Source organism: Oryctolagus cuniculus, chromosome 20, assembly GCF_964237555.1.
Source record: "Oryctolagus cuniculus chromosome 20, mOryCun1.1, whole genome shotgun sequence".
NCBI classification, from domain to species: Eukaryota; Metazoa; Chordata; class Mammalia; order Lagomorpha; family Leporidae; genus Oryctolagus; species Oryctolagus cuniculus.
The window spans coordinates 48,811,351-48,836,052 of NC_091451.1; the positions used below are offsets into that span (position 1 = coordinate 48,811,351).

Consider the following 24,702-nt stretch of genomic DNA (forward strand, 5'->3'; position numbering starts at 1 on the left):
TTCATTCCTTTAAAACGACTCCATTTTCTTCATGTGACGTCTTCCCGTGATACCAAAACTTCTGCTCAGTGATCGGTGTTGGGGACAGAATCATCCATCCAGATCAGGACGTAGGAAAGGTTTAGTGGACCACAAACCCCAATTTCCAGACGGGAGCCAGAGATTCACCTCCCACTGCATCTGGTCCTGGGTCTGAGTCTGCTCAGTGCGTCTCCTGCGCCCCCTGGTGGAGCCGCGCGTCCCTACAGGGAGGTTTGTGTCTGGGCTCAGCCTGAGGGCCCCTCATTGTGTCTCTGGCACAGAAATAGGTGGCCGTGTCCGCCGCTGTCAGACTGTTCATTTGCAGAGACACCGTGTTCTGGTTGGTGTTGCTGGAGATGGTGAATCGGCCATTCACCCAGCGCGCGTAGTATGTGCTACCACTACCAGCATAAATGTCTCCGATCCAGTTTCCATGGTGGGCGTCTGTGTTGAGTGTGATCACTGAGTGGACACCTGGGAGTCCTGGGGCTGGAGCTCCTGTGCCAGAGCTGCAGGGTGAGGGCTGGACAGGTTTTCATGGGCAGAGGGAGGCCCTATTTGCATGTGCTGCTGCTATATATTAGGCATGGGGTCAGACGCCTCAGACAGGACAGGGCCCAGGGCAGACGTGGTACCTGGGTGTGTAGGGTGATGGCTATGATACGATTCAGATCATATGAATTTTTATGTTATCATAATTTTAAAAAGTTGAAGGCAATGACCTTGTTTCATTCTAATATGTGTGTACCCTTAATATCTAGTGTTAGCAGTGTCATGTCATTCATTTATTTAAATAACCATTGGTTCCTTATCATCTGTATGATAGACATTGGTACAGTGATAGAGAGAGAAGGGGTGAGAGAGACAGAAATGTAGAGATGGACAGAAAAGGTGACAATGGGAGATTTCTGCCTTTGGGTTGAGAGCCCCAGACATCCCAAATGCCTATGACATCCAGGAGTTAGTCTTTCTGAACCCTGGAGCAAGAAACTGTGTCTGTAATTCCAACGTCGGTGGTAGGGGCTCCTTTGCTTGTAGCGTCATCTATAGTTTCTGATTAGGGATTATTAGGAAAAAGTGTGGGAAGCCGTGAGGCTGGGCTCAGTCAGTTCTGTGATGGGAACTCGGGTGTCCCTAGTGGGGACTTAGTCAATTTTGTCCTAATGCCTGTGCCCACTTTAAAACAGATGAGACTGCAAGTGGATTCCTTTGATAACTATGTTTTGTTTTCTTATTCATCCATTGCCTTTAGTTTAAAACTGTTCCTGAACACAGAACACTGTACATGGTAGTGGGGTGTAGTGTGCTCCTGGAATGTGCATGGTAGAAATGGACACAGATCAACTCCCTGTCATGCGCATTTCCACCTCCTTTCCATCACTCTGTTGGGAGGCCTGGAGACCTCAGTTCTAGTTATTCATAGAACCTATCGTGGGTTGTGGTGAACTGAGTCAGCACACTGTGGTGTGGAGCAGAGTTATTCCTTCCTGTGAGTGGTGCTTTGTGCCCTGGTATCAGCCGTCCCCTGTTCCCCCCTCTTCCCTGTTCTGTAACCATGACTCTGAGTTCAGGTCAAGCACTGGATATGAAATCACTGTGTCACAATTCACCCACAGTCCTGGGTTCAGCTATGCAGCTTTTTTCACAGTAGTTCAGTCTACAAAAAAGCAAGTGTGCATATAACAGTGAATGGATCCTTTCCCATTTGCATATGGAATATTATTTAGTATTAAGAATGAGATTGTTCTGTCATTAGGGAATGTGGGTCTGCCTGGAGCATACATACTAAAAGAAATAATGCAGGTACATGTAGACACATAGTATGTGAAATTAGTTGTATATGCAGTCAACAAGCTTGAACTCACAGAGGTAGGAAGTGCAAGGGTGATCACTGTGTACCATGACCCAAGTGTTTGTCCCCTTCCAGCCCCTTGTGAAGCTGGAGGAAATTCCAGGCTCCTGGTTTCTGGCTGAGCCATCCTCAGTCTTAGCAGCCATTCAGGAAGTGAACCAGTGGACGGAATCTTCTCTCTCCATCTGTTGGTCTCGTCATCTCTTGCTATAACACTGACTTTAAAATAAAATCGATACTTAAAATATATTGCCGATTAATTATACATATGATTAGGAGCCTTTTTCCTAATGTTGAATGATCTCATGCAACTGAATCCCAAGGGAAGAAATCAATTGTTTAAATGCAGTGATGATAAGGTGGTGACAGGAGCAGCACTGGAGTGAGCCTGAGGGATTCCTGCCTCCCGTATCAGGATGATTAGTGCTGTGTCCTAGGTTGTTCCTGTTTCAGATTCCTGCCTAAGCACACCCTGGGAGGCCGTAGGTGAGGTTCCAAGCAGTCCCACGTGGGAACCCTGGACAGAATTCCAAGCACCTGGCTGTTGCCTGACCATATGAATCTTTTGTAGCCATTGGGAAAATGACCCAGAAGTTAGAAGATCACTGTCAGTCTCCATCTCTTTGTGGTTTTGGACAAATACATACAGACAAATTTTTAAATAAAATGATAAATTATTTTGACAGACAGAGTGGACAGTGACAGAGAGAGAGACAGAGAGTAATGTCTTCCTTTACCATTGGTTCACCCTCCAATGGCCGCTGTAGCCGGCGCACCGAGCTGATCCGAAGCCAGGAGCCAGGTGCTTCTCCTGGTCTCCCAAGTGGATGCAGGGCCCAAGCACTTGGGAATCCTCCACTGCACTCCCGGGACACAGCAGAGAGCTGGCCTGGAAGAGGAGCAACTGGGACAGAATCCAGCGCCCGACCTGAACTAGAACCCAGGGTGCAGGCGCCGCAGGTGGAAGATTAGCCTAGTGAGCCGCGGCGCTGGCCATTAAAATGATGAATTTTAAAATTTATGTTACATCTATAAATTTTAAAAGAAGATATAAAGGCAAACATAGAACACGCTACGAATCTAGGACCATCATGTATGTCCATGTTAGAAGCACAATGAGACATCCCATCGCTCCTGTTAGAATGGCTATTACCAGACATACTAGAGCTGATATGTTTTATACGTAGAGAGAGATGATAACCCTGGTACAAGTCTGTGTCAGGTTAATTAGTAAAATCATTATGGAAAAGCATCAAAAACTGAGAAATAGAATTATTACATGATGTTCAAGCACCATTGCATGGACAATGAATATGAAATCCCAGGGAGGTGTATATGTGATCTGCAGTCAGTGTGGCAAACACCTCTGTAGTTGCTTGTTCATTTAAGGCACCATAATTCAAAAGAGTTCACACATATGATCCAGTAACATCTCATGGAAGCAAGAATGGAAAATGAAGAAATGGACAAAGTTTCATTTTAAAAGGAAGCTTATATGCAGTACAGAGTAAGAAATTCTGTAATTTTGGACAACTTTAATGTTCCTGGAGAAAAATGTGCCTAGGATAATATGTCAGGAAAAGTACACTCTGCTAACCATCCAGGCCAGGGAGACAAATGATATGTGATGCTACCTATGTGGGATAAAAGGATGAACAATAGCCAACCATAAAGATTCAGATCTCTGAATACTGGTGTTGTGTTGGCCATGTTTTATGGAGATGATAAATGAAGGCAGTGCACTCAAGGCTTGGCAGCTGGAACCCAGGAGCATGGAACTGCATCAGTGTTCCCACCTTGGTGATGGAGCCTCATAACAGATCCATCATCTACTGTCTTCCAGGTGCACTGTCAGTACAAGTATGGGAAAGGGTGCAAATGGGCTCCGTCCAGCAATGTGATATGCAGCCTGGGGGACTCCCTCTGTATATTAAAGAAAGCCTCCAAATGGATTGATGATGCCAGTCAGCATAGACATGGAGTGAAGAGCAGGGACTCTGGACACATGGTCTCTGGGACTGGCTCTTCCCGCAGCTGTGATTCAGCCTCAGGACACTGGGCATCATGCTGGAGCCACAGACACAGCTCCCCGTGATGTGGACTCCAGCCCCAGAGTGCACAGCCTCTGTGTGTCCCACTTTCTGCTCTCCCTGAACCACAGTAGGTGCAGGGGTCCCATGACACTGGAGCAGAACCAGATCAGCTGGAAGGGCACACCTTCAGTTTCCATTCAGTTATGACCTTGACTGCTGATGTCCAGCTATTTCCCTCCTGAGATCAGTTAGGTAGCCCCCCAGGAGGGTCCCAGGACCTAGAGGATGAGGAAGTCCCTGTAGGCTTCCCAGGTGCCTGCAGAAGCTCAGCCTGAGACACAGCTGAGCTGCAAGTGCATTCCTGAGTGCTGTGACGTTCACACAGGGACCACAGACTGTTCCAGGATTAAAGGGAAAATGGAGATTGGGTATAAAGTCTGTTGAAAGTGAATGCAGAACACCCACAGTTTAGAATAAGATGGTTGATTCAGTTAAGCTCAGAGGCTGCTCTGACAGGAGGTAGGGACGACTTATAAAATTGAGGTAGCAAATCAAGACTCTGGCTCGGGTCTGTCTGGGTTTGAAGGGAAAACTAAAATTTTCCTAAAGTCGGCAATGCCCTGAGAACGCTGTCCTGAGTCAGACTGGACAACACTCACGAGGTCCCCAGATAGTCCTGCATCTCTGATCCTGGTGACCACTGTCAACGTTCACGAACCTGAATGTGTCCATTTAGGACTTCTTCCTGTCACATCAAGCTTCTCTACGTCAGTGGCGTCAGTGTGACAGAATCATGAAGTAGAAGTCTTCCCTCAAAACTGTAGGAGAGGAAACCCAAATCCCTGACAGGAAACCAGGGCTTCATCTCCCTCTGTGCCTGAGCAGGACCAGAATCTGGACTCAGTGCGCCTTGTGCGCCCCCTGGTGGAGCCGCACTCCCCTGCAGGGAGGTTCGCTTCTGGGCTCTGACTGAGGGCCCCTCACTCTGCCTCCTGCGCAGAAATAGGTGGCCGTGTCCCTGGCTGACAGATTGTTCATGAGCAGAGACACCGTGTTCTGGGTGTTATCGCTGGAGATGATGATTCAGCCATTCACCCAGCTCGCATAGTCTGTGCTACCACCACTCCAAATGAATCCGATCCACTCCAGCCCCTTCCCTGGAGCCTGGCGGACCCAGCTCATGTCGTAGCTGCTGAGGGAGAATCCAGAGACTTTTCAGAAGAGTTTTACTATCCCCCAGGCTTGACCAGGCCTCCCCCGGACTCCTCCAGCTGCTCCTGACACTGGACACCTGCAAACACAGACCTCCTGGTCAGGACACTGTCACTCACACTCTCTGTGTCTCTCACTCACGTCCTCTCCCAGACTCAGTGCCTCACGTTCCCCATCATTCCCTTTGAGCACAGCGACCAGGAGAAGCCAGCGCAGCCCAGTCTCCATGGTGAGCGTCTGTGTTGAGTGCGCTCACTGAGTGGACACCTGGGAGTCCTGGGGCTGGAGCTCCTGTGCCAGAGCTGCAGGGTGAGGGCTGGGCTGATTTTCATGGGCAGAGGGAGTCCTATTTGCATGTGCTGCCCCTATATAGCAGGCATGGGGTCAGACGCCTCAGACAGGACTATGCCCAGACTGATGAGAGTGTCCCGAGGTAGTCTGTCAGTGCACACTTATGGGAGGAGTGATGAATTGTGTGCTGTCATTGCACACTGAACCCTGTCTGAGTCCTTTTATGTGAATGGACCTACAACATGTTTTCATGGGTTCCCTTAGCTCTTGGTCCATTCAACATTACAGGAGAAATCACCAGTACAGTGTGGATGTGTCCCCAGCTCCAGTGTTGTAAGAGGAATCCCCAGCACCTTGATCCGTGCCCCTCACCACAGGACTCAGCTGTGCCCCAGTCCACACTCAGCACTCACTGGGGCTTCCTGGTGAGGTCTGCAGAACTCCCTGCCAGCAGCAGAACAAGGAGCACTTTTGCTGGATTCCAATTTTACAGAGAGATGCACAGGGGACCAGTTTCCACGCAAGTACCAGTGTCTGTCTGCCTGTCTGCTCTTCACAATTTCTCTGCTGGGCAATTTTGCTTCCATGGGCAATGCTGTTGAGCTGTGATAGATACAGAGGCAGCCCCACATGTTGAAAGTGTGTGGTGAGTGTGACTCACCTGTGCCTCTCTCACTCCTCATCACAACTATGCCAAGAGCAAATATCACATCCCACGGTGCTGCCCACAGCTCCTGTGTCACCCTGCCCTGGCCCAACTCCTCCAGTCACATTAAGGCCTGAGCCCCTTTGGGCTCCTTCACAACAGATTCATCCAATTCAGCCCTGTGCATCATGTAGGTTTTGTGGCAGAAGTCGAAGGTCCTGAGTTTGCAGGTTCCGTGAGGCTCAGGTAAATGAGTTTTTCTTAGTTTTTAAGCAAAATATCTGAAAATCTTACAAGAATGAAACCGAAAATAAAGCAGAGTAAGAATATGATATTTTGCACAAATATGCAGTGTATTAGTCTTAACTGTGTCATCAAATTTCATGGAAATAATAAATTGAAAGTAGCACTCTTTAAGATGCGCACATCCTCCAGGGAAGTGCCAGGGTCTGCCATGTGGCTCTGGCTCCCAGTACCAGATTCCTGCTCCTGCAGCCCCAGGACCCAGAAGTTTATGGGAGGATATTTGGGCCCTGTCACTCTTGTGGATGCACCTGATTGTTGTCCTGAGAGCGGGCTAGGCTGGGAAGCAGACTTGGCCACAGCAACACTTAGGAAAGCGCAGTGTCGGAACATCTCTCTTTCTCTCGTCCTCCTCTCTGATTCATGTGTGATAACTCAAATTTAAAACTTAAGTTATTGAATGTTTTTTTTTTTTTTGGACAGGCAGAGTTAGAGAGAGAGAGAGACAGACAGACAGAGAGAAAGGTCTTCCTTCCGTTGGTTTATCCCCCAAATGGCCGCCTCCACTGGTGGGCCATGGCCGGTGCGCTGTGACAATTCGAAGCCAGAAGCCAGGTGCTTCTTCCTGGTCTCCCATGAGGATGCAGGGTCCAAGCACTTGGGCCATCCTCCTCTGCCTTCCCGGGTGACAGCAGAGAGGTGGACTGGAAGAGGGGCAACCTGGACAGAATCCGGCGCTATAACTGGGACAAGAACCCAGAGTGCAGGCGCCACAGGCAGAGGATTAGCCTAGTGAGCCGCGGCGCCGGCCTGAAGGATCTTTCTAAGGGTTGTATTCCCTTCAATGCAGGCAGAACCTTCATGGACTTGTCCCTCCTTAGTGCCCCTCTCAATGGGATCACTGGGTGGTGAAGTCAATACATGCATGATGGAAGGCTCCGTGCGTCAAGTATGGAGGGTAAGTTCCACCTAACATGCAGCCTTCAGCTGCTCAGTTGGAGTGACCACACATGCACACCAAGCAGTGCTGGCTCTGCTCACGGCTCTGCAGGAACAGCATCCTCAGCCTCAATACCCCAGACCTTGCTCCTCTGTGTCCACTGTGTAAGAAAGTGATTCACCTGCAGGAGGAATCCATCATGACCAATGTCCTGGTGGAATCCTGTAGAAAATGTTCGTGAGCAGAGTCCACCCCAGACACTGTGCCAGCCCTGATCACCCAAGACACAGAAGTCTGCATCTTCAGGGGATGGCTCTACCCCCAAAACTGAGGACTGGGGAGGAGAACCATGGCATGTGGGGAAGTGACAGTCGGGGATAGGGTCCAGCAGCAGAGGGAGAGGACCTGGTGGAGGGGTGGGCTCTATTGTGCAGGAGGGTAAGGACAGGTGGAAGGGCCACACAGCTGGGACCCCAGTGCCTGCAGGAGAGCACTGAGACAGGAGGTCTGATCAGGTCTCCTTGCCCCCTGCATCCTCCACACTGACCACCACTGAGTAAAACTAGCACAGGTGCCTGAGAGACGTGGAATGGCATCGTCTCTGGGGAGTGCATCCAGTGATGACTCCCACCATGAGTGGATTCAACGTCAGGGCCTCATGGAGGAAGCTGAGGTCTCCAGTGCATCTATCAGGGCCACACGGAATGCTGGGAGCAGCCTGTGGGGGTGGGTGTGGTTTGTTCTCAAACCATCAGTGCTGAGCATGGCCCCAATGTAACAGCACTGACAGGGAGTACACGGTCTGGATGTTTACAGAAATAGATTGTTCACTTCTGGGGAATCTGCTATGGAGGAGATCACAGTAGATCTCCTGGGTCCCCAGCTTCAGCACAGAGCACAGTGCTACTGGAGTCAGCCCTGGTCTCGTCTGACGTCCTGTGTGGGGATGGGGTCCCTCCCATCCGTGTTCACAATGTTATGATGCCTGATGACACAACATTCTCACTGTCTGATCCTGGACTTCCAGCCTCTACAGCTGTGAGCTCAAGAAACATTTTTGCTCCGTACACCTCCCTATGGGGTACTGCATGATGGATGGCTTTGCCCTGATGGCTAGTGATCCGGAACATTTTTTCATGTGTCTGTTGGCCATTTGGACTTCCTCTTTTGAAAAATGTCTGAGTTATTGGCCCATCTCTTAACTCAGTTGTTTTTGTTGTTTGGGATTTCTTAATCTCTTTGTAGATTCTGGTTATTAATCCCTATCAGTGGCATAGCTTCAAATATTTTGCACATTCTCTCAGATACCTCTCAATTACCTGGGTGTTTCTTTTGCCATACAGAGACTTCTCAATTTGATATAATCCCATTTATTAATTTTGTCTTTGACTGCCTATGTCTCAGGTCTTTTCCAAAAATTCTATTCCTGTGCCAGTGTCTTGCAGGTTTTCCTAAATGTTCTCTAATAACTGGATGGTGTAGGGTCATAGATTAAATCTTTAATCCATCTTGCGTGGATTTTCATGTAAGGTGTAACATAGGGCTCTTGCTTCCTACTTCCATAATATATAATAATTTAAAAAGTGAAAAGGAATCTGAAGATTACCTGTAAATTGGAATGATGTAGTCATGGATTTGAGGGAATGAGCTTGTTAAAATAGCCAAGCTACAATGTGATTTGCAGATTCAATGCATTTCCTGTGAAACAGCCTGACATTCTTCACAGGACCAGGAAGCAACTTCAAGAATTATCATGAAAAAACAGGGTTCATGATGGCTGAATGGTCTTGAGGAAAAATAGCAAAGCAGGAGGCTTTATCTCATCTGAGCTGAAATTAAGCCTGGTGCTGGGATAACATAGACACCCAGAGCCCTGGGACAGAACAGAAACCTAGAAATAAGAAACACGTTCTGAGAATGTGAGTTCTGAGAATGCACGGTGAAAAAGCCCAGGATGGGGATGGGTTTCCTGTCGTTACCTGGGGTTGGGGACACTTGAATGCACCTGAAAATAATTCAGTTATGTGGTCATCTCACACCAGATTAGAACAGAGTGAACTTGAGGAATGCCTTACAGGCAAGACCTGAGACAGTACAGTTCTAGAAGAAAACACTGGACAAAAGCAAGCTGACATTGGTTTGGGCAATGATATTTTGATAATCTCCAATGTACAGGCAACAAGCAAAAATAGGCAAAAGATAATGGATCCAACCACAGAGCTTCTGTGTAACAAAGAGAGTAATAGAAGAACCAAAAAACCACAGATGGGGAGAAAGCATTTTCAGGTCACACATGGGTTGTCCAACATTTGGTCCCACAGGTTAAGTTGCCATCCCCATGCAGCATCACTCAGCAGCATGGCTTCAGACCCTGCTTGCTGCATTTCAAATCCAGCTCCCTGCTCATGGACCAGGGAACTCTGTCAACGATGACTCAAGTGTGTGTCCCCTTCAAGCCTCGTGGGAAACTGGAGGAAGTTCCAGGCTCCTGGCTACAGTCTTGCCCTTGCCCAGCCTTTGCAGCCATTCAGGAAGGAAACCAGTGGATGGAAGCTTCTCTCTCCCTCTGTTGGTCTCTTCCTCTGTTGCCATAACACTGCCTTTCAAATCAAATAGATAGATTTTTAAATAAATGAAAGATAACTATATATATGGTTAGGAGCCTAGATCCAAATGTTGAATGAACTCATGGAACTGAATCAGAGGGGAAGCAATCAATTGTTCAAATGCAGTGACTGACAACGTGGGTGACAGGAGCAGCATTGAAGTTAGCCTGTGGGATTCCTGCCTCCTGCATCAGGATGCTTAGGTTTATGTCCCAGTTTAGGTCGCAATTTCAGATTCCTGCCAATGTGTACTCTGGGAGGCAGTACGAGAAGTCTGAGTTAATCCCATGTGTGAGACCTGGACTGAATTCATGCACCTGGCTATGGTCTTACCAAATGCCAGCTTTTATGGGCATCTGGGAAGTGCTCCAGGATTCAGAAGATCACTGTTGTCAGTCTCTGTCTCTTTTTCTTTTTGGACAAATGCAAGTTTTAAAAGAGGTGAAAGTATATCTGTAATTTTTTAAATAGCATATGTAAAGGCAAATGTATAAAATGCTTTAAATCTGGGATCATCATGCATGTACATGTTGGAGAAACAATGAGATATCCCATCCCTTTGTTAGACTTTGTATTACCAGACATACCAGAGCTGACACATGTTGTGCAGGAAGAGAGAGATGATGACCTGGTAAAGGCTGGAGTCAGGTAAATTAGGAAAGCTTTCATGGAAAACATTGGAAGCTGAGAAATAGAATTATCACAGGATCCTCCAACACCATGCCTGGGTAGAAGGAATATGAAATCCCAGGGAGGAGACCACGGGATGTGCAGTAACTGTGGCAAACACCTCTGCAGTCTCATGTTCAATTAAAGCAGCATCATTCTCAAGAGGTCACACACATAATCCAGTGAAATTAGCATTGAAGAAGGATGGATAATGGACAAATGGACAGAGTTATATTTTAACAGGGAGTTTATATGGCAGTAAAGAGGAAGAAATTCTAGTATCTTGGTTAACATGGATGATCCTGGAGAATAATATCCAAGGATAATATGTCAGGATAAGTACACTCTGCTAAACTATCCAGGCCAAGAAGCCAAATAATATGTGATGCTATGTACATGAGATAAAAAGGATGAAGTAACAAACCAGAAATTCAATGGTGAAGACCAACATCTGTGCTTGGGAGGAACAGAGGAGACGATGGAGCAAGGTCAGAGTTTCAGTCCCACAGGTCCACACACTGAGGGATCTACTGTGCAGCATGGTGACAGCAGTGAAGCGAATATAGTGTCTGCAGAATTCCAAGACATTAGACAAACGACATTCTACCAGGAAAAACATGGGTTTTGATATAAACATGTCAGTAAGTCTGACTTCATTATTCCACTCAGTATACATTCATTTATTCAACACATATCATTATACCTCATAAGCCTATATTAAATATTACTTATCAAACATTTATGATAATGAAATGGCAAAAATGGGAAATCATGAAGATTCAGATCTCTGAATACTGGTGCTGTGATTGCCAATGTTTTATGGAGATGATAAATGAACGCAGTGTACTCAAGGCTTGGCAGCTGGAACCCAGGAGCAGGGAACTACATCAGTGTCCCCACCTTGGAGATGGGGCTTCATAACACATCCATCATCTACTCTCTTCCAGGGTGCATTTTCACTACAAGTATGGGAAAGCGGGTAAATGGGCTCGATCCAGCACTGTGATATGCAGCATGGATGTCTCCCTCTCTAAATAGATGAAAGACTAAAGTGGAGTGATAACTCCAGTCAGCATGACATGGAGTGAAGAGCAGGGACTCTGGACACATGGTCTAAGAATGGCTCTTCCTGCAGCTTTGATTCAGCCTCAGGACACTGGGCATCATGCTGGAGCCACAGACACATCTCCCCGTGATGTGGACTCCTGCCCCAGAGTGCACAGCCACTGTGTGTCCCACTTTCTGCTCTGCTAAACCACAGCAGGTGCAGGGGTCCCACGACACTGCAGCAGAACCAGATCAGCTGGAAGGGCACACCCAACACTTTCCATTCAGTTATGACCTTGACTATGTCCAGTGCATTTCCCTCCTGAGTTCAGGCAGGGAGCCCCCCAGGAGGGTCCCAGGACCTAGAGGATGAGGAAGTCTCTGTAGGCTTCCCAGGTGCCTGCAGAAGCTCAGCCTGAGACACAGCTGAGCTGCAAGTGCATTCCTGAGTGCTGTGACGTTCACACAGGGACCACAGACTGTTCCAGGATTAAGGGGAAATGCAGGTCGGGTTAAAGTCTGCAGAAAGTGAGTGTGGATCACCCAAATGTACAGTCAAAGGTTGGTTCAGTGCACACTTGCTGGTTGTGGCAGGAGAGGGATGAGTGGAATAGTTGCTGTTTAACAGATCAACGGCCCTGTCTCAGCTGTCCCTGGTTACACAGGGAAAACTGAAACTGTCCAAAGCTTTCAGTGCCCTGAGGGTGCTGTCGGGAGTCAGGTTGGAAGAGACTCAATAGTGTCCTCAATATTCCCACATCTCTGATCCTGGTGAGCACAGTCGCTGTCCATGAACCAAATTGTTCATTTAGGACTTCTTCCTTTTACATCAAACTTTCTCTCCGTCTTTGAAGTTAGGAGGGACAGAATCAAACAGTAGAATTCTTCCCTCAAAACTGTTACAGGAGAGGAAACCCCAATTCCCTGACAGGAAACCAGGGCTTCATCCCCCTCTGCGCCTGTGCAGGACAGGAATCTGGGCTCAGTGCGTCTTGTGCGCCCCCTGGTGGAGCCGCGCGCGCCTGCAGGAGTTTTGTGTCTGGGCACAGTGTGAGGGCCCCTCACTGTCTCTGCTACAGAAATAGGTGGCCGTGTCCGCGACTGTCAGACTGGTCATTTTCAGATCCACCGTGCTCGCGGTTTTGGAGATGGTGAATCGACCATTCTCCCAGCTCGCGTAGTATGCGCTACCACCTGTAATAAGCCATCTGATGTATTCCAGCCCCTTCCCTGGAGCCTGGCGGATCCAGCCCATGTTGTAGCTACTGATGGAGAATCCAGAGACTGTGCAGGTGAGTGTCAGGGATCCTCCAGGCGTGACCAGGCTTCCCCCGGACTCCTCCAGCTGCTCCTAACACTGGACACCTGCAAACACAGACGTCCTGGTCAGGAAGCTGTTGCACTCTCTGTGTCTCTCACTCCCGTCCTCTCCCAGACTCAGTGCCCCGCGTTCTCCATCATTACCTTTGAGCACAGCGACCAGGAGAAGCCAGCGCAGCCCAGTCTCCATGGTGAGCATCTGTGTTGAGTGTGATCACTGAGTGGACACCTGAGAGTCCTGGGGCTGGAGCTCCTGTGCCAGAGCTGCAGGGTGAGGGCTGGGCTGGTTTTCATGGGCAGAGGGAGTCCTATCTGCATGTGCTGCCCCTATATAGCAGGCATGAGGTCAGATGCCTCAGATAGGACAGGGCCCAGTGCAGAATTGGGTGACCTGAGTGTGTATGGTGATGGCTGTGATGCGATTCAGATCATGTGAATTTTTATGTTATCCTAATTTTAAAAAGTTGAAGGCAATGACCTTTTTTCATTTTAATATGTGTGTACCCTTCATATCGAGTGTTAGCAATATCATGTCCCTCATTTATCTAAATAACCATTAGTTCCTTTTCATCTATATGAAAGACCTTGGTACAATGATAGAGAGAGAAGGGTCAGAGATACAGAAATGCAGAGATGGACAGAAAAGGTGACAATGGGAGATTTCTGCCTTTGGGTTGACAGCCCCAGACATCCCAAATGCCTATGACATCTAGGAGTTAGTCATTCTGAACCCTGAAGCAAGGAACTGTGTCTGTAATTCCATCATCGGTGGTAGGGACTCCTTTGCTTGTAGTGTCATCTACAGTTTCCCATGATGCATTATGAGGAAAAGTGTGGGAAGCCATGAGGCTGGGCTCAGTCAGTTCTGTGATGGGAACACGGGTGTCCCTAGTGGGGACTTAGCCAATTTTCTCCTAAAGCCTGTCGCCCACTTTTAAGCAGATTAAGGACTGCAAGTGGATTTTTTAAGGTTAATTATGTTTTGTTTCCTTATTCATCCATTGCCTTAAAGTTTAACAACTATTTAAACTGTTTAAAAGTGTTCCTGAACACAGAACACTGTACATGGTAGTGGGGTTTGTGTGCTCCTGGAATGTGCATGGTAGAAATGGGCACAGATCAACTCAGTGTCATGCACATTTCCACCTCCTTTCAATCACTCTTAGTTGGGCAGCCTGGAGACCTCAGTTCTAGTTATTCGTGGAACCTGTCGTGGGTTGTGGTGAACTGAGTCAGCCCACTGTGGTGTGGGCAGAATTATTCCTTCCTGTGAGTGGTGCTTTGTGTCCTGGTATCAGCCGTCCCCTGTTCCCCCCTCTTCCCTGTGTCTAGTAATCATGACTCTGAGTTGAGGTCAAGCACTGGGTAGAAGTCTCTGTGTCACAATTTACCCACAGTCCTGTGTTCAGGTTGCAGCTTTGTTCACAATACTTCAGTCTCAAACAAAGCAAGTGTGCATAAAACAGTAAATGGATTCTTTCCCATTTGGACATAGAATATTATTCAGTATTAAAAAGGAGGTCATTCTGTCATTATGAAACATGGGTCAGCCTGGAGTATACAAACTAAAAGAAATAATGCAAGTACATGTGGACACATAGTAAGTGACATTAGTTGTATATGCCATCTACAAGCTTGAACTCACAGAGGTAGGAAGTACAATGGTGATCACTGTCTACCATGACCCAAGTGTTTGTCCCCTTCCAGCCCTGTGGGAAACTGGAGGAAGTTCCAGGCTCCTGACTTTAGGCTCAGCCATCCCAGCCTTTGGCAGCCATTCAGGAAGTGAACAAATGGAAGGCATTCTCCCTCCATCTGTGGTCTCTTCCTCTGTTGCTATAACACTGTCTTTAAAATAAAATAAATAGATACGTAAAATTATTGAAGATTAATTATACATATGATTAGGAGCCTGTTTCCTAATGTTGAGAGATCTCAAGCAACTAAATCCCAAGGGAAGAAATTGACTGTGTACATGCAGTGATGATAAGGTGGTGACAGGAGCAGCACTGGAGTGAGCCTGTGACATTCCTGCTTCCTGTATCAGGATGCTTAGTGCTGTGTCCTAGCTTGGTTCCGGGTTCAGATTCCTGACTAAACCCCTCTGGGATGCCATAGGTGACACCTGGACAGAATTCCAAGCACCTGGCTGTCGCCTGACCCAGCTGAAGATTTTTAGCCATCTGGGAAGTAACCAGAATTAGAAGATCACTGTCAGTCTCAGTCTCTTAGTGGTTCGGACAAATACATACAACAAGTTCTCAAATAAAATGTTAAATTTAAAATTTATATCATTTCTATAAATTATATAAGAGATATATAGACAGACATATAAAATGCTATCAATTTGGGACCATCATGTATGTCCATGTTAGAAGCACAATGAGACATCCCATCGCTCCTGTTAGAATGGCTATTAGCAGATATACCAGAGCTGACATGTTTTATGGAGGTAGAGAGAGATGATAACCCTGGTACAAGTCTGTGTCAGGTTAATTAGTAAAACCGTATGGAAAAGCATCAAAAACTAGAAATAGAATTATTACATGATGTTCAAGCACCATTGCATGGTACAATGAATATGAAATCCCAGGGAGGTGTCCACGGGATCTGCAGTCAGTGTGGCAAACACCTCTGCAGTTCCTGTTCGTTTAAAGCACCGCCATGCAAAAGAGTTCACACATATGATCCAGTGACATCTCATGGAAGCAAGAATGGAAAATGAAGAAATGGACAAAGTTACATTTTAAAAGGAAGTTTAAAAGAAGTACAGAGTAAGAAATTCTGTAATTTTGGACAACTTTAATGATCCTGGAGAATAATGTGCCTAGGATAATATGTCAGTAAAAGTACACTCTGCTAACCATCCAGGCCAGGAAGACACATAATATGTGATGCTACCTTCATGGGATAAAAGGATGAACAATGGCCAATCATGAAGATTCAGATCTCTGAATACTGGTGTTGTGTTTGCCAATGTTTTATTGAGATGATAAATTAAGGTAGTGTACTTAAGGATTGGCAGTGGGAACTGCATCAGTGTTCCCACCTTGGTGATGGGGCCTCATAACAGATCCATCTTCTACTGTCTTCCAGGGTGCATTGTCAGTACAAGTATGGGAAATGTGTAAATGGGCTCCATCCAGCACTCTGTATGCAGCTTGGGTGTTTCCCTATATAATACTGAGGAAAGATTCCAAATGCATTGATGATGCAAGTGAGCATGACATGGAGTGAAGAGCAGGGACTCTGGACACATGGTCTCTGGGACTGGCTCTTACTGCAGCTGTGATTCAGCCTCAGGACACTGGGCATCATGCTGGAGCCACAGACACAGCTCCCCGTGATGTGGACTCCAGCCCCAGCGTGCACAGCCACTGTGTGTCCCACTTTCTGCTCTGCTGAACCACAGCAGGTGCAGGGGGTCCCACGACACTGGACCAGAACCAGATCAGCTGGAAGGGCACACCCAACACTTTCCATTCAGTTATAACCTTGACTGCTGATGTCCAGCACATTTCTCTCTTGAGTTCAGTCAGGGAGCCCCCCAGGAGGGTCCCAGGACCTAGAGAATGAGGAAGTCCCTGTAGGCTTCCCAGGTGCCTGCAGAAGCTCAGCCTGAGACACAGCTGAGCTGCAAGTGCATTCCTGAGTGCTGTGACGTTCACACAGGGACCACAGACTGTTTCAGGATTAAAGGGAAATGGAGATTGGGTATAAAGTCTGTAGAAAGTGAATGCAGAACACCCAGAGTTTAGAATATGATGGTTGGTTCAGTTCAGCACACAGGCTACTCTGACAGGAGGAGTAGGATGTCTTATATAATTGAGGTAACAAATCAAGACTCTTGCTTGGCTCTCTCTATGTTGAAGGGAAAAATAAAATTATCCTAAAGTCGGCGGTGCCCTGAGAACGCTGTCCTGAGTCAGACAGGAAAACACTCATGGGCTCTCCCCAGATAGTCCCGTATCTCTCATCCTGGTGACCACTGTCATAGTTCCCTAACCTGAATGTGTCCATATAGGACTTCTTCCTGTCACATCAAACTTCTCTATATCAGTGACGTCATTGGAAGGGACACAATCATGAAGTAGAATTATTCACTCAAAACTGTTGCAGGAGCCGGCGCCGCGGTTCAGTAGTCTAATCCTCCGCCTTGCGGTGCCAGCACACTGGGTTCTAGTCCCAGTCAGGGTGCCGGATTCTGTCCCGGTTGCCCCTCTTCCAGGCCAGCCCTCTGCTATGGCCCGGGAGTGCAGTGGAGGATGGCCCATGTATTTGGGCCCTGCACCCCATGGGAGACCAGGAGAAGCACCTGGCTCCTGGCTTCGGATCAGTGCGATGTGCCGGCTGTAGTGCACTGGCCGCGGCGGCCATTTGAGGGTGAACCAACAGCAAAAGGAAGACCTTTCTCTCTGTCTCTCTATCTCTCTCACTATCCACTCTACCTGTCAAAAAAAAAAAAAAAAAAAACTGTTGCCGGAGAGGAAACCCCAATTCCCTAAATAAAACAGGGCTTCATTTCCCTCTGCATCTGAGCAGGACCAGAATTGGAATCAGTGCATCTTGTGCTCCCCCTGGTGGAGTCGCACTTCCCTGAGGGAGGTTTGTGTCAGGGCTCAGCCTGAGGGCCCCTCTCTGTGTCTACTGCGCAGAAATACGTGCTCGTGTCCACGGCTGTCAGACTCTTCATTTGCAGAGACACCTGGTGTTGCTGGAGATGGTGAATTGGCCATTCACCCAGCTCGCATACTATGCACTACCACTACCAGTGTTAATGTATGCGATCCACTTCAGACCCATCCCTGGAGCCTGGCGGACCCATTGCATGCTGTAGCTACTGATGGTGAATCCAGAGGCTTTGCAAGAGAGTTTCAGGGATCCCCCAGGCGTGACCAGGCCTCCCCTGGACTCCTCCAGTTGCTCCTGACACTGGACACCTGCAAACACAGACGTCCTGGTCAGGAAGCTGTTGCACTCTCTGTGTCTCTCACTCACGTCCTCTCCCAGACTCAGTGCCCCGCGTTCTCCATCATTACCTTTGAGCACAGCAACCAGGAGAAGCCAGCGCAGCCCAGTCTCCATGGTGAGCGTCTGTGTTGAGTGCAATCACTGAGTGGACACCTGGGAGTCCTGAGGCTGGAGCTCCTGTGCCAGAGCTGCAGGGTGAGGGCTGGGCAGGTTTTCATAGTTTCAGAGGTTTCATAGCTTCAGCACAGAGCACAGGGCTGCTAGAGTCACAGAGCACAGGGCTGCTAGAGTCAACCCTGGTCTCATCTGACATCCTGTGTGGGGATGGGGTCCCTCCCATTACTGTTCACAGTGTTATGATGCCTGATAACAAAACATTCTCACTGTCTGATCCTGGACTTCCAGCTTCTACAGCTGTGAGCTCAATAAAACTTTTTGCTCCATATACCTCCCTATGGGGTACTGCATGATGGTACTAACAGGCAGAATAAAAGAGTCAAAGAACAAGACTCAGCCACTCCTCTGTTCCCACCTGAAACATAGAGTCACACGTGTCTCTGAATTTAGATGTAGAAACTCAGAAATAGTCATTTCTATATCAGCTGAGAGAATTGCTTCAGAATCTGTAAGAATCCTACACGAGTGAACAATTGCATTTTTGCAGAGACATTTAGTAAACACATGGGGTTGATGCAGCTATCCTGGTGAGGAGCAGACAATTTGTTCATTCCTGGTGATGATAGAGTTGAGAGAAAGCAAGGACAATTTTGCTTTCACGGAAGGAGGAGCACGGCTGAGAAGAGGTGCGGGCAGTCCCTGGAGGAAGGAGTCGGGGTCTCTGGACACACAGTCTCTGGGGCAGGCCCTTCATGCAGCAGGGATGCAGCTCCAGGGTTGGATCATTGGTGGGCTCACAGGGACACAGTCCAGAACCACCTGGACTCTAGTGCTTACTTCACTGGGCTGTCCCACCTGTTGGTCTCCCTGAGATGAAGACAAGGCCAGCAGAGTGTGGGGAACAAGACCTCTCCACACCCAGTGTTTTCCATGAGTCTGACCCCTTGCACTACCAACGGCCACCTCTGCTTGCAAATGAGAGCATGTCCGGGGATCCCAGGAGACGTGAGTGAGGAAGAGCAAGCAGGATTTCTAGGAGCCACAGCCTGAGCCACCCCTGAGCTGCAGGTTAATCCCTGACCTGGGGTTTGGACCACGTGGACCTCAACCTGTGAGTTCAGGGTGAAGAAGTGAAGGGAGACGAGGGCACAGCTGTAGAGAATGGACACGGGAGCCCCAGGGAACAGGACCATGGGGTCAGCTCACCCCTCAGGGGCCCAGCTGTGCAGGAGGGGAGGGCATGGATGTGAAACACTGCAGCATCCATAGCCCCTGACTGGCTCTACACTGTCCCTGGGCTCTCAGTAGGGTCCCAGATGACATCATCAGAAAATTCCACGGAGAGCTCTTCCGTGACTCGGGCTGGAAAAGCCTCCCCGGGTGCCCAGAGCTCCCTCAGGTCTCAGATGCTGGGGACCCCAGAGATGTCATTCATTCCTCCAGAAACGACTCCATTTTCTTCATGTGACGTCTTCCTGTGATACCAAAACTTCTGCTCAGTGATCGGTGTTAGGGACAGAATCATCCTTCCAGATCGGAATGTAGGAAACGGTTACAGGACCACAAACCCCAATTTCCAGACGGGAGCCAGCGATTCACCTCCCACTGCATCTGGTCAAGGGGATGAGTCTGCACAGTGCATGTGTGACTGGGGGAAAGTGCTGTCAGAAGCAAACTGCCAACACAGGGCTGACAGCACGTGCAGGAAAGATGGATAAAAATATACTCCACTACCTCATGCCATTTGTGAAAATCAGTGGTACATTGTACATTGAGAACAAAAGTGCAGAAAATGCAGAAAACGTCACTGTGGTGTAGCAGGTGAATCCTCCACCTGTGTTGCCTGCATCCCATAGTGCTTTGCGTTCGTCTTTCATTCTGTCTCTTGCTGATGCACCTGGGAAAGCAGAAAAGCATGGTCGTAGTGCTTGGGCCTCTGTGTCCAAGTGGGAGTCCCTGAAGAAACTCCTGGCTCCTGGTGTCACTGTCGTCTGGGGAGTGAACCAGCAGGTGGAAGAACTCTTTCTCTGGGTCTCTTCTCTCTCTCTGTAACTCTGACTTTCAATAAATAAAAGAATCTTTTCAAAAAAATTACATTTGTAGCATCAAAAACACTTCAAAAACCTTGCAGGCAGTTTAGGATTCGAGTGAATGATGTTCACATAACAATATTATTGTTTTTTAATTTTTAATATTTGAAAAATTTTTAAGGAATACAAATTTCATAAGTACAACTTTTGGAATACATTTTCTCCCACCATACCCACCCTCCCACCTACATTCCCACCCCTCTTCCTCTTCCCTCTCCCCTTGCCAGTCCCATTCTCCATTAAGATTCATTTTCAATTAGTTTTTTTTTTCTTGAGTTTTTTGCTATCCTAACTAGAATTACCAGTTCATTTCATAATATGTTCCTTAGATACTGTTAAGGAGGTAGGAGATAGGATAACTGATGGCAAATTTTCTAGGAATACTAAATAGTTTTGAGAGAGGGGCCAGTGCTATGGCATAATAGATTTAAACTTTGCCTGTGGCGCTGGCATCCCAAAGGGCACTGGTTTGTTTCCCAGCCACTCCTCTACTAATCCAGCTCTCTGGATGGCCTAGGAAGGCAGTGGAAGATGGCCCAACTGCCTGGGTCAATGTACCCATGTGGGAGACCTAGAGGAAGCTCCCAGCTTCGGATTGGCCCAGCTCAAGCTGTTGAGGCCATTTAAGGAGTGAACCAGCAAGTGGAAGATCTTTCTCTCTGTCTCTCCCTTTCTCTTTGTATCTCTGACTCTCAAATATTTTTTTATTTTTTCAAAAGTATTTATTTATTTATTTATTTATTTATTATCTTTTATTTAATGAATATAAATTTCCAAAGTACGACTCATGGGTTACAATGGCTTCCCCCCCCATACCGTCCCTCCCACCCACAACCCTCCCCTTTCCCACTCCCTCTCCCCTTCCATTCACATCAAGATTCATTTTCGATTATCTTAATATACAGAAGATCAGCTTAGTATACCTTAAGTAAGGATTTCAACAGTTTGCTCCCACACAGAAACATAAAGTGAAAAATAATAGATGATTTTTTTTAAATGATGATGAAATCAGATCAGACCTATTGTCATGTTTAATCCCAGTGAGAGTCAGGTTGGGAATTGATAATATGTTTTTTTTTTTTTTACAGAAGATCAGTTTAGTGTACATTAAATAAAGATTTCAATCGTTTGCACCCCCATAGAAACACAAAGTGAAATATACTGTTTGAGTACTCGTTATAGCATTAAGCCTCAGTGTACAGCACATTAAGGACAGAGATCCTACATGAGGAGTAAGTGCACAGTGACTCCTGTTGTTGACTTTACAAATTGACACTCCTGTTTATGGCATCAGTAATCTCCCTATGCACCAGTCATGAGTTTCCAAGGCTATGGAAGCCCCCTGAGTTCTCCGACTCTTATCTTGTTTAGACACGGTCATAGTCAAAGTGGAGGTTCTCTCCTCCCTTCAGAGAAAGGCACCTCCCTCTTTGAAGACCTGTTCTTTCCACTGGGATCTCACACACAGAGATCTTTTTGCCAGAGTGTCTTGGCTTTCCATGCCTGAAATACTCTCATGGGCTTTTCAGCCAGATCCGAATGCCTTTAGGGCTGATTCTGAGGCCAGAGTGCTATTTAGGACATCCGCCATTCTATGAGTCTGCTGAGTATCTCACTTCCCATGTTGGATCACTCTCCCCTTTATTTATTCTATCGGTTAGTGTTAGCAGATACTAGACTTGTTTATGTGCTCCATTTGACTCTCATTCCTTTCATTATGATCGATTGTGAACTGAGATTGATCACTTGGAATAGTGAGATGGCATTGGCACATGCCACCTTGATGGGATTGAATTGGAATCCCCTGGTATGTTTCCAACTCTACCAATTGGGGCAAGTCAGCCCGAGCATGCCCCAAATTATACATCTCTTCCCTCTCTTATTCCCACTCTTATGTTTAACAGGGATCACATTTCAGTTAAATTTCAACACTTAAGAATAACTGTGTGATAATTACAGAATTAAACCAGTCATATTAAGTAGAACAGACAAAAAAAATACTAAGAGGGATAATGTATTAAGTTGTCCATTAGCAGTCAGGGCTATGCTGATCAAGTCACCATTTCTCATAGTGTCCATTTCACTTCAGGAGGTTTCCTTTTTGGTGTTCAGTCAGTTGTCACCGATCAGGGAGAACATATGGTATTTGTCCCTTTGGGACTGGCTTACTTCACTCAGCATGATGTGTTCCAGATTCCTCCATTTTGTTGCAAATGACTGGATTTCATTGTTTCTTACTGCGGTATAGTATTCTAAAGAATACATATCCCATAATTTCTTTATCCAGTCTACCGTTGATGGGCATTTAGGTTGGTTCCAGGTCTTGGCTATTGTGAATTGTGCTGCAATAAACATTAGGGTGCAGACCGCATTTTGTTTATCAATTTAAACTCCTTTGGGTAAATTCCAAGGAGTGGGATGGGTGGGTCGAACGGTAGGGTTATATTCAGGTTTCTGAGGAATCTCCAGACTGATTTCCATAGTGGCTTGACCAGTTTGCATTCCCACCAACAGTGGGTTAGTGTCCCTTTTTCCCCACATCCTCGCCAGCATCTGTTGTTGGTAGATTTCTGTATGTGAGCCATTATAAGCGGGGTGAGGTGAAACCTCATTGTGCTTTTGATTTGCATTTCCCTGATTGCTAGTGACCTTGAACATTTTTTCATGTGCCTGTTGGCCATTTGGATTTCCTCTTTTGAAAAATGTCTATTGAAGTCCTTGGCCCATCTCTTAAGTAGGTTGTTGGTTTTGTTTTTATGGAGTTTCTTGATCTCTTTGTAGATTCTGGTTATTAACCCTTTATCTGTTGCACAGTTTGCAAATATTTTTCCCATTCTGTCGGTTGTCTCTTCACTCTCCTGACTGTTTCTTTTGCAGTACAGAAACTTCTCAATTTGATGCAATCCCAATAGTTGATTTTGGCTTTGACTGTCTGTGCCTCCTGGGTCTTTTCCAGAAATTCTTTGCCTGTGCCAATATCTTGAAGGGTTTCTCCAATGTTCTCTAATAACTTCATGGTGTCAGGATGTAGATTTAGGTCTTTAATCCACGTTGAGTGGATTTTTGTGTAAGGTGTAATGTAGGGGTCTTGCTTCATGCTTCTGCACGAGGAAATCCAGTTTTCCCAGCACCATTTATTGAATAGGCTGTCCTTGCACCAGGAATTGGTTTTAGATCCTTGATCAAATATAAGTTGGCTGTAGATGTTTGGATTGATTTCTGGTGTTTCAATTCTGTTACCTTGGTCTATCCATTAAGATTCATTTTCAATTAGTTTGTAAACAGAAGCCAACTCTATACTAAGTGAAGATTTCAACAATACATACACACACACACACACACACACACTGAGAACTGGTTTTACAGTTAACTCTCATAATACAACTTATTGAGGACAGAGGTCGTGCATGGGGAGTTAGTGCACAGTGCCCCTGTTGTTAATTTAACAATTAACACTCTTACATATGACATCAGTGACCACCCGAGGCTCTTGACATGAGCTGCTTAGGCTATGAAAGCCTTTGAATCTACAATCTGTTTCAGTATTTAGACAAGACCATAAGCAAAGTGGAAGTTCTCTCCTCCCTTGAGAGAAAAGTACTTCCTTCTTTGATGGCCACTTCTTTCCCCACAGGTCTCACTCACAGAGAACCTTCATGTAGAATATTTTTGCCACAGTGTCTTGGCTGAAATGTTCTCATGGGCTTTTCAGTCAGACCAGGAAGACTTAGGTGCTGCATCAGAGGTCAGAGTGTTACTTAAAGCGATTGTCATTCTTTGAGTCTGCTGTGTGGACTGCTTCCCATGTTGGAACATTCTCTCCTTTTTAATTCTATCTCTTATTATTACCAGGCACTTGACCTTATTTATATGATCAATTTAAAACTTAACCTACCTATATATTCACCTTAACACTCAATATGATCACTTTAACAATTACAATGGCATTTTTACCACTAAGCTTAATGGGACTTGGAGCCCCGTGACAAGTGTTAAAACTGTACCCTTAGAAGTATGTCTGTAGGAAAGTATGCAGAACTATACAGCTTTACAGTTACAAACTTCCTTCCTCCCTCTCTTATTCCTATTCTTATTTTTTTACTGAGATCTCTTTTCAATTGACTTTATATACATATGATTAACTCTATGTTAAGTAGAGTTCAACAAATAGTAAGAAGGAAAATAAACAAAAAACCAAATAAACAAAAAACTGTTCCTCGACAGTCAAGACAAGGGCAGCTCAAGCCATCACTTCCCTAGATTTCCTTTTGGGTGCTCTATTAGGTCTCACCTATCAGGAAGAACATGTGGTATTTGTCCCTTAGGGACTGGCTTATTTCACTAACTATGATCTTTTCTAGAATCATCTATTCTGTTGCAAATGACTGGATTTCATTTTTTTTACCACTGTGTAATATTGGATAGCACACATATCCCACAATTTCTATAATGTGGAGGTACAGGTACCTCTTGTGTGTAGTGAATTCATTTCCCTTGGGTAAGTTCCCAGGAGTGGGATTCCTGGGTCATATAAGGTAGGACTATATTCAGATTTTTGAGATATCTCCATATCATCTTCCATAGTGGCTTTACCAGTTTGCATTCCCACCAACAGTGGATTAGGGTACTTTTCCCCCCACATCC

General features: G+C 46.5%; 1 pseudogene and 1 gene segment (V, D, J or C); both read right to left on the reverse strand.

Annotated features, from left to right (window-relative positions):
- Positions 1-202: 202 nt before the first annotated feature.
- On the reverse strand, positions 203-5,406 carry LOC138847241 (uncharacterized; annotated as a pseudogene).
- Positions 5,407-12,542: 7,136 nt separating this feature from the next.
- LOC138847242 (Ig heavy chain V-A1 region BS-5-like) lies at positions 12,543-13,070 on the reverse strand. The segment is given in 2 exon segments: positions 12,543-12,844; positions 13,025-13,070. Coding segments are annotated over 2 exon segments (348 nt in total).
- Positions 13,071-24,702: the final 11,632 nt, after the last annotated feature.